The sequence below is a fragment of the Eschrichtius robustus genome, chromosome 19, assembly GCF_028021215.1.
Source record: "Eschrichtius robustus isolate mEscRob2 chromosome 19, mEscRob2.pri, whole genome shotgun sequence".
NCBI lineage: Eukaryota > Metazoa > Chordata > Mammalia > Artiodactyla > Eschrichtiidae > Eschrichtius > Eschrichtius robustus.
The window spans coordinates 14871073-14885154 of NC_090842.1; the positions used below are offsets into that span (position 1 = coordinate 14871073).

The 14082-nt window shown below is 53.3% G+C and overlaps 1 protein-coding gene across 1 annotated transcript; it reads right to left on the reverse strand.

The window, feature by feature from the left end:
- Positions 1-232: 232 nt before the first annotated feature.
- Positions 233-3658, reverse strand: TLE7 (TLE family member 7). Its single transcript, XM_068527090.1, has 9 exons — positions 3357-3658; positions 3212-3234; positions 2976-3034; positions 2271-2483; positions 1922-2163; positions 1582-1723; positions 1276-1429; positions 650-723; positions 233-337 (listed from the first exon to the last, which is right to left on the reverse strand). Exons 1-9 carry the CDS (start codon positions 3656-3658, stop codon positions 233-235), a joined length of 1314 nt encoding a protein of 437 aa, XP_068383191.1.
- Between the last annotated feature and the right edge of the window lie 10424 nt (positions 3659-14082).

Sequence of the window (14082 nt, forward strand, 5' to 3'; positions counted from 1 at the left end):
TCCAGAAATCAGTGGTAGAAAAACAACAAAGGAAAAATCCCTAAGTTACATAATGAAAACCTGGAGGACAGGCCAGGTGTGTGCTGGGCGGGAGGAGAATGGACAGATGACCGGCCAGGGAGGAGAAGGTGGGGCTGTGGGAGGTGTTAGAGTTGCCCGGCACCCCGAGGTCACCCTCCGAGCACGCTGGTCTTCTTTGGGTCTTCGCCAGCAGGACCGTGGCTTGCAACCTTCAATACAAGAGCTGGTAAACAGTGGCACTGTTCCTGGAGCCCGTGACCAGGTACTGGTTGTCGGAAGACACATCACAACATAGGATGTCTGTAGACTCCTCTACCTGGAGGGAAAGAGAGGCCACAGAGGAATGATATGCAGGGGCCAGACTGGGGCCGGAGATGCACACTTCACGCAGGTCTGTTTCAGGGCTCCATGTAGACCTGAGGCTCAGTCTGGAGACCGGGCCAGGTTCAGGGCTCAAAGTGTAGCCCAGGAGTTCCCAGGACCTTGAGTCCTTGTTCCCTCGATGTACTCAATGGCCCTGTTTGCCATCTCAGAGGTACTTTCCAGCACTATTTCTGGGGTCCGACCAACTGGGATCTGGGGCTGTAAGCTCCAGCTGCCTGGGTTTGCGCATGCCTCCATCCAGTACCTGAAACAATCTTTGTAGAGAAGGTGCAGCTAAGCAGTGGATCGACTCATCCAGTGTGGCCACAAAATAGCTCCCTGGCGAAGGAAAGACAGATGGAGGGGCCAGAGGCCAAGCTTGCCTTCCAGACCCAGCTCTGCTCCTGACTAGACCTGGGAAAGGATCACTCCTTCTCTGCCTCAGTTTCCCCATCTATACAACTCAGAGACATGACCCAAACCATTCCCTCATCTGCCCGCTCCCTCCTGCCACTCCCGGGATTGTGGTGAGGGGCACTGAACAACTGGACAGCCACAAGGGGCTTCGAGCATCTTCTGTCTGCCGGTGTCTTTCGGCTGTGGTTCCATAGAGGAAGCTACCATTACAGACAGAGCCAGAAAAGGAGAGGGGGTGAGCAGAAAAAGAAGGGAGGAAAGGTAGCCAGGCTGGCAGGGGAGAAACACCGGTGACAGGAGGAAGCAGAGGCGAGGGCAGTGGGAAGGTGGCCCTGGACCTTGGCCCGGCCAGTGCTGGGGCTGGAGAGGGGGGAATTAAGAGTCTGAAATAAGGCTGGGCCCAGACTCTACAGGTGAGTAGATGCCTTGTCAGGTGACAGGGCACCCAGAGGTGTCCCCTGCCTGCTCACTCACCACAGGAGGCAAACTTGAGATTGTGGTGGTAGACATATTTCTGCAGGACAGCCTTAAACTTCTCCCTTCGGTGTGTGTGCAGGATTACGATGTCACTCATTCTCAGGCCCACTAACAACCACTCCTCACTGGGGTCGTGGGTAATGCTGAGGATCTGTTTGGAAGGAGGTTTGGGGTCAGCGCTCAAAGCTGCCAGCGCCATCATTCGCGCCCACCTCTTCAAACTCGGGCGCTGCTCCTGCGGGCGCCCGCAACTCCCAGTCCCCAGGGGGACTGCACTCAGCGCAGCCGTAGCCGTCCGGGCACCTCATGCTGTAAATCGTGTTGCTGCAGCCTCTGGTAGCTCCTCAGGTCCCAGGAATACAGTCTGGTGTCTTCACCTCCCGTCCAGAACTTATTGCCCACGATGTCCACACATCGGGACCCGTATATGGGGACTTCGTGCTTCCTGGTGGGAAAACAACTCAGAGGTTCATGCACTGGTGGGACCCTCAGAAGTTTCGGGCCCAGGAAGTCCCTAGATACGTAGCCCAAATGCGTTCTCCACACCGACTCACCTAGTCCTACTGCAGAGGAGAGAGTGAGGTCGGAAAAGGGGCCCAGGCTTCCCCAAGGCCTCACCATCCAGCCCTCCTCCAGGTCATACCTGATCAAGATTTGGTTCTGCAAATCCCAAATCTCAACAAATCCTTTGAAACAAGCCAAGCAGATCTGGGCATTGGAGGAGACAGCCAGGGAATAGCACATGGGGCCTGTGGAGGCCAGCTGTGCCCTGACGCGGGGGGTGGGCGCCAGGTCCCAGAGAGTCAGGGTCTGGGACAGACCCCCCGTGATCAGGCTTCGCTCATCGGGGGACAGCTTGCAGGTGAGGACACAGTTCTGACGGTCCTGTAGGAATGGGTGACATTCTCAAATCATCTCCTGGAAGCATGGGCTCCAAGTATTAGGACACAGGTCACATGTAGGCTCCCTGAGCCTTCTGGACGACCCCTCACCTGTAAGTTCAGCTGGGCCTGGGGGGCGTGGTCCCAGGCATGCAGGGCACTCTCATCCCACACCCTGATGTAGCCATGGCCGCATGTGTACACGTGGTGAGTAGAGCTGCTGATGGCCAGGGAGTAGACTTTCTTTCCGTGGCGGAGTTTGCCAACCTTCCAGGACTTACGTGGGGTCATTTGCCTGACCACCACTTCATCTGGAACAGGAGGCTGGGGTGCCCATGAAAGGGTCACAGCCTTGACCTGCCCTCATCCATGGGGGACAGGCTTCCCTGTCCTCTGACTCAACTCCTGACCCTGCATCCAAAGCTCCTCTCTGACCCTCAGGCAGGACTGTGTCCTCAGCTGGGGTCCCCAGACCACTGACATCCTTCTGCACTAGCCCAGGATGGCCTCCCTGATAAACAGCCCACATTTTGAGACACTTCTGAGTACAAGCAACGAGAGCAGAGCCTGGCTCAGAGTCTCCTAGGATGTAGCTCTATAAGTGACCTTGTCAGCTGAGGCCCTACACACTGGTGATGGGAGGAGGGCAGCTTGGGTCCAAAGAAGCAGGAAGCCCAGTGCACCCACCACCTGTGGGAGAGAGAGTGAGGATGTGGACACACCGCATGCCCTCACCTTCTTCCTACTAGCTTCTTGTTCCAGGGGTAACAGGAAGGGAAAGATGCCATGTTTAAAAAAAAAAAAAAAGACACTTACAATTGCCCTGAGCAATGACCAGACTTCTTCACTGGGACGAGGTGAAGGACAAGGCTGACCTGCAGGGAGACACCAGCGGCCAACCACTCAGAGAGAGGAGGTCTGGCAGCAACGGCATCACGGGATCCAGGGAGAAGACTTCTCTCTCCACCCAGGGGCTCGTTCCAGGTCTCCCATTCCAATGTCCAGCCACGGGCTACACCCTGCCTGCCCGCACCGTCCCAGCTGGGACTTACCGAACTCGGATCCTGGTGGGGAGCTGTGACACACAGAGGAGAGAGGGAGGAGACAGGGCATGAGATGGATGGAGAGCTCCGTGTCAGGATCTCTCTCCCCGAGACAGTTCGTTCCCCCCACCAGTCTTGTTCAGGTGAGACCTACCTGAGGCCAGGCTCTGCTTCTTCTGATTCTGCCTCGGAGAGCTGAGGGGCCTGCAGCTCAGACCTGTCCAGGGCCTGGGGGGCGCACTGCTGTGGACTTATCATCTCCTGATAAGCCAGGTCATGCTGCCTCGGGGAGCCTGGGGGCTGCTGGGGGGGACCACACGCTTCGCCCAGCTGGGACTGTGCATGGTGCTCGTCCTGGGAGGAAATGCCGGGGCTCTCAGGCACGTTCCTCCTCTTCTCTGGTTCATCATAAATTGTGAGTATACTGAATGAGGCCTCTTCCTTCTCTTCACTCATGGTCTTCTATCGATGAAGTGCCTGAGCTACCAGGTTCCAGGGCTTAGAGGAATGAGCCCGTCACCCAGATCCTGGGTTCCCAATTCGTCCCGATCCCCTGTAGCAAGAGAGAGAACAGATGCTGACATGCAGACGCAATGTTCCGGGTCTACTGAGAAGACTCAGAGAATGCTCCTCTGGGGGAGAGGATTCAAAAGATTGGTCACCAACTAACTTTTGATACTACATGTTGGCAGCAATGGTGTTGACAGTAAAATTTCGCACACACGTTTTGAGATGTTAGTACCAGGTAAGTTATGTTTTTCCTTCTAGACACATAGACTGCATTTCCCATCCTCTAAAATCAAATTCACCCTTTAATCTGACCGTATACTTTTCAAATGAGGGCTCACCCCCAACCCCCGCCCCGGGTAAAATAAACAAGAGGTGGGACTTCCCTGGTGGTGCAGTGGCTAAGACTCCAAGCTCCCAATGCAGGGGGCCCGGGTTTGATCCCTGGTCAGGGAACTAGATCCCCCATGCATGCCACAACTAAGAGTTCACATGCCACAACTAAGGAGACCACGTGCCGCAACTAAGGAGCCTGCCTGCTGCAACTAAGACCCCATGCAACCAAATAAATAAATATTTTTTAAAAAAAGAAGAATGGCTAACTTTTTAAAAAATAAATTTATTTATTTAGTTTTGGCTGCATTGGGTCTTCGTTGCTGCGCGTGGGCTTTCTCTAGTTGTGGCGAGCGGGGGCTACTCTTCGTTGCGGTGCATGGGCTTCTCACTGAGGTGGCTTCTCTTGTTGCAGAGCACAGCTCTAGGCACGTGGGCTTCAGTAGTTGTGGCATGCGGGCTTAGTTGCTCCGTGGCATGTGGGATCTTCCCAGACCAGAGCTTGAGCCCGTGTCCCCTGCCTTGGCAGGCGGATTCTTAACCACTGTGCCACCAGGGAATCCCTTAGAATGGCTATTAAAAAAAAAAGAAAAAAAAGAAAAAGAAACAGGAGGGCAACAGGAAACTGCACACACATCGCAGTGTCTCTCACCACCCTGCCCCCACGCACCCCGCAGAGGGGAAAGCGTGGAAGAACTCAGTGGTCCTGCAAACAAGACATTCCCTTTGGATGGGGCGAGGCTGCAGAATGATGAAGAGGTTGGCTGGTGGTGATTTAATCTTTCCCATCCTAGGGGATAATTCTGAGAACTGAATGGAATCATGCGTGTAGAATACTCATAATTATATCAGGCCAGTGGCAAACACTCAATACATGGCAGATAGTGCGTTTATTTGGAGACTGTGCCAGGGACCAGAGCTTTGAGGCTGTAAGGCAGACCAAATGCCTTCCTTCAGGCTGCCCAATAGCTATCCCCAGAAGGCCCTGAGGAGACCCAGTGTTCCATTCTCAGGACATATTAGAAGCTTCAGGGAGAAGACGATGCATAAGGCTGGAGAGGGGATCCTCCAACTGGAACCAGTGCCTTGAAGACCAGGCTCAATCCTTGGCTCTCAGACACCCGGGGGCACCCAGGCTGCCTGCCCTTGGGAAGATGTGAGGGCAGCTATATGGCCAGACTCCACTCCTCTTGACACTTGGAGGTCTCATTGTGTCTTTGGCCCTGAAACAAATACTTTACATAGCTGGTCCTATTTCATCCACACAACTGTGTGGGCCACATTTTATAGGTTTTAAACACTGAAGCTCTGAGCAGGTGAGCAAATAGCTAGAAAGCACGGAGAAGAGGTTGAAATTCTGCCCTGTCTGGTTCTCAGCAGTCTGCTTTCTACCTCCCCATCAGAGGAAGGAAGGCAATATCCACCACAGTGACAATGCAGTTACCCTCTGACCCAGCACTTCCACTTTCAGGAATTTATCCTAAAGGTGCCCTCAAATAAAATCCATGTCTAAACTGAAGCATCATAGCATTGGTTATGATAGTAGATGACAAACCCAAAGTCCCTAAGAAGGGACTGGTGAGATAAGTCACAGTATATGCATGAAGTGGAATATGACACAACTGTTAAAAATAACAAGGACACTTATGTCTGGACATGGAAAATCCCAAGGTCAGTTAATGGGGGAGGGGTGGATTCAATGCACATAATGCACAGATTCGCTGTAAAAGGATGGAAATTAGAACCTATCTTTGCATATGCTTGTATGCACATAAGAAATTAGGAAGGGCACTGCCCTTGGGAATAGAAATGGACAAGTAGGAAAGAGGAATGGGAGGAAGATTTGTCACTGCAGAACTTGGGACAGTTTTTGCATATCTGTGGCTATTTAAACCTAAATTAAAATTGTTGGGCCATGAGCCTTTTTCTTCAACCAAGTCCTTTCTTTGTCATCTTCCCCCAACTGACAATTTGGGGTCCTCATGATTCTTAGTTACTTGTTTAAATAATTTAGCAAATTCGCCCAGACACGCAGCAGTCTCCTTTAACTGGGACCCCAGGGCTGCCTCGGCCCTGGGGAGGGTGAAAGCACAGAGGACACACATTCCCAGCCCAGGGTGATGAGGATGGGCAAAGAGAGATGGGCAGCAGCCCAGGCTCACGTGTCGGTAAACCTTAAAGGCAGGGAGGCCATTTAACCAGGATTTCATGGATGAGGAGGATTTCATCCTAAGAATAAGACAAGGCTTTCTAGAAAGTGTACAAGGAAGAGTCAGTATCAGCGATTCCCCTCTCCACTCTACCCTCAGAGCTGGGAATACAGGCAACTCTTCTTTCTCAAGCTTCAACACAAAATGCTAGGGCTGGGGTCCACCCTGCCAGCAAGATGAGCACTCACCAATCCCCTGCAGCATGCAACTCACCTCTGAAGGCAGGTCAGACCCTGGAGATGGGAGGTTAGAACTGCACCCAGCTAGCGCGCTGGGAAGACCTTCCTCCAGCCCCGGTCCGCCCCTCCCACACCCAGGCACTGCCCCTTCCCCTGCAGTGCTGCTATTTTACACTAATTGATAATCAAGCCCTGGGTCAGAACCTGGGTCAGGTGCAGGGCCCTGAATGGCTCATCAATTACCGGGCGTGGCCTCAGCCAGCACCTGCCACAGAGCCACTTGCTGGGCTGCCAGTTCTGATAATGTTCGAGTCCTGGGATAAGACGGGATGTACCAAGTAAATTCACAGCAGGAGGCCAGGTGGAGTGAGACATTTTTCAGGGGATGAGTCTTTGCATTGGATTCTGGGCACCCCACAAGAGCCAGTGTTTGTGCAAAGACGGAGAGTCGGGCTGAGCTGCACCCAAGAGCAGTTTCAAATTCTCATCTCCAGGTGAATACCCTTTGCTTGGGGAGGCCGGCTCAGTCATCTCTCATCTCTCACCAGTGTCTCTGAAAGGGAAGATCAGGGAAGACTTTCTTCTCTGCGGTGGCCTCATCATGATTCTTACATTGGAGCACTCGGAACTCCCTGGAGGGCTTGTTAGAATAGAGCGCTGGGCCCACCCCCAGGAGATTCTGATTCTGTGGGTCTGGGGTGGGGTCTGAGACTTGGTATCTCTAGCAACCTCCCCGGTGAGGGTGACACTGGGGCTGCTGGTCTGGGGACCCCACTGGAGAAGCACTCTGTCTGGTGGTCCCTTTCTGGCAGGAGAGGAAGGGGTGGTGCGGGCAGATCCTCTCCAGCTCTGCTCCCCTCATTCACCTCTGGCCACCCCTCCCACTGAACGCACTCTTTTTCTGGTTTTTCTCACTCATTGGCTTCCTTCTTTTGAAGCAGAAGTTCTGAAATGGCTGCTGCTTAGAAAGAAATCTTTTACCACCCCTAACCTCCAATCTCTAAAGCTCTCTGACTCTCCCTTTCTCTCTCCCCCTTCCTGTACACAGCCCTTGTCCCCAAAACTGTAATGGCTGCCTAGGGCCTTCCAGACAATGCCTGTATTTAAGATCCATCCCCATCCAGGCCCAGCGTGTTCTCACTTTTCCTGTGATTCTACCCTAACCTGACCCCCAATGTACTTGACTGTACATTTCCACCCTCATGCTGTTCCCTCATCCAGAAATGCTGTTCCCTGCCCACTCATGTATTAAATATGTGCTCCCATATACTCTGAGCAATGTGCCAGGTCCTGTGCACAGTGCCAGAGATCAGCCTAACACCTGGCCCAAGTCCTTGGGGAGCTTCAATCTGAGAGGAGGGATAGGGGTTGGGGGCGGTCTTGATATATATACACATAACCTCCCATCTGATACATGATCCACTTTTGAAAAATTATCTCTTTTTTGATTCCCATAGGAAACACAACAATGTGGGATACTGCCATGGATTTGATCCCCAATTTAGAAACATGAGAATTAATTTAGGGTGTCAGAAACTCAGAGAGACTTGTCCAAGATCTCACTAAACAGGTGGAAAAGCCAGGATCCAAATCCAGGCCTATATGATGTTTACAAGGAAGTCTGTGGGAAAGTGGATTGAATCACAGAAGCTCTTTCTCTATGCTGGATACGAACCTTCTGTCAGCTGTGCAGACTGTGTATGTCTCTACCACTCTGTGGCTGGCTTTCTAACTCTTTTAATGGTGTCTTTAGATGAGCAGAAGTTCTTGATTTTTTTTTTTTTTTTAACAAAAAAAGTTCTCGATTTTAATTCAATCCAGTTTATCTTTTCTTTTAAGGTTCGGTATTTTAGAATCCTATTTAGGAAATATTTGCTGCCCCCAATGTCATGATGATGTGCTCTTTTGTTTTCTTCTAGCAGCTTCTCTATTTTACCTTTCACATCTAGATCTATGAAATTTAGGAACTTGGCACTATCTAGAAAGGGTTGCAGGGAACACAGAGGGTCCAGGACTGAGGCCTGGGCCTCTCTCAATGGGAGGCAATGGGTGCAGGGGCGAGGAGCCCGGCCCTTCTGTCAAACTCTCATGATTTGAAACCCAGGCCTGTCACTTCCAAGCAGCATGAGCTTTGACAGCTTGCCAGCCTGTGCCTCAGTTTTCTCATCTGTAAAATGGAGATGAGGAGATTACATTCCTCCTAAGGCTGTGGTCAGACCTGGAGGTTAACAGGGCTTTGATGCTGCCAGGCTTAAAGTCAATGCTCATTCAGGGTTAGCAATTCTTAGGGGACTGAGGAAAGAGAGGGGTGAGAGAGGCCAGTGGGAGGACCCTAGTGGTCAGCAAGGCAGCCCATGGAGAAGAGGGTTTGTAGAAGGGGCCTAGGGTCTGGATCATAATCCAGAGCATTGTTAGGCACTGGACATGCATTTTCTGCATTATCACAGCCCACTCTCAGAGCTGACCCAGGAGGGAGGTTTACACTGAAGGAAACTAAGGCTCAGAGAGTTTAAGTAACTTGCTCAAGATCGCACAGCAAGGAAGGGCTGGAGTTAGGGTTTGAGGCCAGGTTCTCACAACCCCACACAGCCCTCCACCAGGCTGCAGGGAGACAGAGGAGGATGACAGGAACAGGGGGCCACTTGGCTGCAGCAGCCTGGAGGGGTGCTTTCTGGGCACTCTCAGGCCAGACGCTAGATTGCTAAGAGTTGAATTAGTTGCTGATAAGAATGGAAGTCAGGGTGCAGAGAACTCAACTGAGATATTTGGACAAAAGAAAAAATGGGGCAGCCTGAGGGGTTACAGGGTCAAGGAGAACAGTGGTTCTGAAACTCGAGGCAAGTTAAAGTAACCTGGGTGCTTTAAAAGTACCGATGTGCAGGTATCTGTGTGCCCCCCCTTTCCCATTTAATTAGTAGGGATGCAGCCTGGGCATGGGGATTTTTCAGACCTCCCGCTGTGATTCCAATTCCAAAGCTAAGGTTGGAATCTCTGAAGCATAGGGTTTTGTAGGAAAGGAAATAGGGCAGAGGGTAGAGATAAGTGGGGGGCAGATACTGCAGAGGCTGGGAACGGAGGGACAGAAGTGACAAAGGAAGATTCCTGAGGTGCTGGGGACGGCTGAGGTCCAGGGCACAGAAGAGGGAATTTAAGATGGAAAGGAATTTAAAACCCAGATGTGGAAAGACAATATGGACTTATTGTCCCTCAACCATGTCTGTGGATGAAGGCGCTGGCTTGAGCCCAGGCTGTGCGTGGATGAGAGTCAGGTGCACATGGCCAACTGGTGGGACCAAAATGTCTGAACCACGGTGGAGGAACTTCCGGGCAGGGGAAGCAGACTGGGGCCAGGTCGGCAATCAAACACATCTACGCATCCACCCACGAGCCCATCACCTTTCTCTCCAAGTGACCAGTCTGCACTGTGTTTTACTGAGACCCAGGCTGTGCTGGGCTCTGAGGATTCAAGGCTGAGCCTACAGACCTGACCTTGACCCTGAGGGGTTTCAGCCTTTGAAACTGACAGTTGAACTGGCAATTACAAATCAGAGGGGCAAGTGACATGATGAGGGAGGGAGGGTGTGATGGGGGAGCACAGAGAAGGGGCACAGAACCCTGATGTGAAAGGTTAAGGGGAGCCAGTGAGGTCTGAGACATGATGGATGGGAGGCCTTAGTGGGGGAGGGGCAGAGGAGAACGTAGGAAGATGTTCTAGGCAGAGAGAACAGCAGGTGCAAGGGTTTGCAGAAGTGTCTTTTAGCACTGGAAGAATTTTCTAAAGGCTGGAGCACAGACGGTGTGTGTTTTAGGGGCAGGGAGGGCAGGGATGTGTGCTGTATCTAGGGAGAGTGGGTGGGAGGGCACTGAGGGGTTCTGAACTGGGGGAGACATGATCAGACTTGTGTTTTATAAGGATTCAGCCTACTCTTCAGTGTAACGATTGGAGGAGGGGGCAAGTCTGAGAAACCAGTTAAAAGAGAAGATGCTCAACATCAGTAATCATTAGGAAAATATAAGCCAAAACCGCAATTAGGTACCACTTCACACCCACTAGGATGGGTGTAACAACAACAAAACTACAAAAAATAATAAATGTTGGTGAGGATGTGGAGAAATTGGAACCCTCACGCATGGCTGACAGGAATGTGAAATGGTGCAGCCACTGTGGAAAACAGTTTGGCAGCTCCTCAAAAAGTTAAACATAGAATTACAATATGACCCAGCAATTCCACTCCTAGGTATATACCTAAAAGAACTGAAAATAGAGGCTCAGATTTTTGTACACCGATTTCACAGCAGCATTATTTACAATAGCCAATAAGTGCAAACAACCCAAGTGTCCATCAACGGATGGATGGATAAACAAGAAGTGGTATATCTATACAATGGAATGTTAGCCACCAACAAAAACAAATGGAGGACAGATATATGCTACAACATGGATGAACCTTGAAAACATGACGCTATGAAAAAAGCCAGACACAACTGCACCATATCATATGAGGCCATTTACATGAAATACCCAGAATAGGCAAATCCATAGAGAGAGAAAGCAGACTAGTTGTCTCTAGCGGGTGGAAGGCAGGGGGTATGGGAAGCAACTGCTTAATGGGCATGGGGTTCCTCTTAGGGTGATAAAAAAGTTCTGAACCTAGATAGTGGTGATGGGTGCACAACACTGAATGTACGTACTGCCACTGGGTTGTACACTTTAAAACAGTTAAAATGGTAAATTTTATGTTATGTGTATTTTACCACAATTAAAAAACAAACAAAAACAGACATTGTGTCAATGAGTTAAAGGCCTTGCAAGTCCCAGTAGCATTTTTTCCTTCTTCCTCTTTATCCACCAAACCCCAGACACTTTAGCAGGTGGTTTTCTTACCTTTGCTTTCTCAGGAGAAGAACCAATCATATGCAAGTACCCCTGCCCAGAGACCCTGGCCAGCTTTAGTCAAATGGGCAGGGGCTTGAGCGCCCTCTGGTGAGCAATCGGAGAGCAACCCAATTCTAACTTGACCATAAGACGTTTGTGCTCACAGCCCAGTGCACTCGATGGTTGTGCTCAGGATACTGCTCTCCCACCCCAGAATTTCTCCTTCTTCACTAGAACCCCCGGAGAATTGACCTGGGCGCCTTTTGTGGATGAAAATGTATAAACCATATAAACACAGGCAAAAAACACTTCTTCCCTTACTAATTCACTGACAACATCCGCTCAGAAATTATTCCCAAGCAAATTCCGGCCTGGCCCAATGCGCTACCCCCAATGACCTTGCAGTCCACAGGGCGAGCCGGTAAACCAGCAGCTCCAAGTAGAGAAGGCAGAGAGTGGTAAAGACTAGACGGAGGTGAGAGCAGAAAGCTGGCGGAGGACCCAGAGCAGGGGACTCAATGCCAACCGAGGAGACCAGGGAGGCCTGCGAAGGGGAGGTGGCGTTTGGCTGAGCTCAATTTGAAGGGGGAGGGGGAGAGTTCTCCGGGTATAAGGGACACTCCTCATTGTTCCCCTGGTCCCTGCGCTTCTTCTCTCTTCCTCGCTCCCTGTCATGAGGAGCCTCCAACTCACCACTCCTTCCCAGGAGCCCTTCCCAGGAAAGCAGGGTGGCGGGTCCCACCTCCCCCATCTTGTACGGTTCTTCCTACCCACCTCGTGCCTGCGGCCTGGCTATCGAACGCTTGCATTCTGAATCCTGCGTTCCACTTTCCAGCCTGGATCGACCTCTTACCTCCCAAGGGACGTTTAAGCAAAGCCCCTGGCCTTCACTCCCAGGGGCCCGCTGGCAACTGCCCCCTCCTCACAGTCCTACAGCAGCTGTACATATGTGCATTTACAATATAGACCTCTAAGCAAGATTTCATGGGTGAGGGGGGAGGGGAGTAGGCTGTGCTTCTTTTAAGAAAACTTTGCAATGAGTTGTGTGCGTTCTTCTGACTGGCCTTCAGGGCACGGGGTCCCGGCCGCAGCCCGGCTCCGCGCGGTCAGGGATCCCTGCAGTCCTCCCGGGGCCTCTAAGACCGTGTCCACCCCCACCCACCCCCGCCACCCCCGCCATCTCCGGGTCCACAGGAGATTTTCCGCGGAGAGCTCAAACCGGCTGCCCCAGGACTCCGCCCGCGAGACTCCGCGGGATCAGAGCAGGGAAAGCCGGCCCGCGCCGAGGGGAACTCGGGCAGTCTCGCGGTCGTTTTCTTCCCGCCCTGCAGTGAGCGGACCGGCCGTCAGGGGCAGCAGGGGGCCCAGTGCCTCCTAATGGCTTCTCGCGCCCACAGCGCCGGCCTCAGGGCCCGGGACGCGCAGGCCCGGCCTTCCCGCTCCGTCTCACTTCGAGGCCAAAACGGGGGTCCCAAAGCGAGAAGGCGTGCGCCCAAGGCCGGCGGGGAGGGAGGCGGCAGGCGGAGGCCGCCACCCGTCTGCTGGTGCCGCGCGCCTGTGGCCCAGGGCGGGGGTAGGGGAGGTGGAACCCAGAGCCTCGGGTCCCCACCTGGAGCACGTGGGCCCTGGGCGCCCGGGCCACGCACGGCTGGCAGACGCGCCAAACCTGTGGCAAGACGACCCCTTACCGTGGCGAGCTGAGGAAACCAGCCGGGAGAGGCGCATGCGGCCGCGCTGCCGGGAGGGCTTTCTGGAGGCTGGCTCGGGCTGAGCGTGGGTGGGATTTCAGTGCCCGGGAGGAGGTGGGGGCCACGCTTCACGAGCACTGGAACCTCCCAGGCTCCGGCCTGCGCGTGCACAGGCTGGCGAGTGGTCCGAGGGAAAGCCAGAGCCGGAGGGACGACGATCAGGCCGCGGCAGCCCAGGAGCAGGCGCAAAACGCAGGGCCCCGCGGAGCGGGCTCAGACCGGGGCGGAAGCCTCAGGAGCCCCGTGAGGTGTTGGATTTGCTGAGACCACGTGGTCTGTGGTGCCAATGGGGCGCGAGAGCAGGCGGAAGAGGCTGTGGGGAGCTCGCCGAGGGGAGACGTGGCCGAGGTTCCCCCATCTCAGGTTCCCTGGGACTTCGCAAACCCCGGCCCGTGGAAGGGCATGCAAATGTTCAACTGAATTGAATGGATTACGTAAGGGAAGGGGGGGTCCTCAGTTCCTTGTCAGGAGAAAGGATAGCAGACAGGATGGGGTTGTGGTCTGGGGAGAATGGAAACCTAAGAGGCAGAGAGGACAGAAGAGCGTCCAGGCGCCTCTCCTCAGAACTCCCAGCCCCACCACCAGGAGAGGGCTGCCAGCCCAGAGAGAGCTGTGCTGAGTTTCTTGTCCCCCCACATGACACCCAAGCCCTGTCTCCACCCACCCATGGACCATCCCAGCCCTGTTTGGACCTCTCTCACCAGGCTTCCCGGACCTGCTGGGGCCCCGCAGCAGCCGCGTTTTCCACTGAGCCTGTTTCCCCTCCTGACCTGGACAGGGCAGGACCAGATGCTCTCTGAGGCCCCTTCCAGGGTGACAGGCCAGGGTGGGAGGGTGCCCTGTGCTGCAGGGACAGAACATGCTGACCTGGACGGAGGGAGAAACTTGCTTTAATCCTGACCTTTCCAGGCTCATGGCTCCCTTTCAGAAAAGAAGTGCCTTTGTGAGGGGAAAAGGGTATCCAGAGCCATGGCTCCTCTTTGTCCTCATAAGGCCTCCACTGAACCCAGGCAGCTCTTGGCTGGAG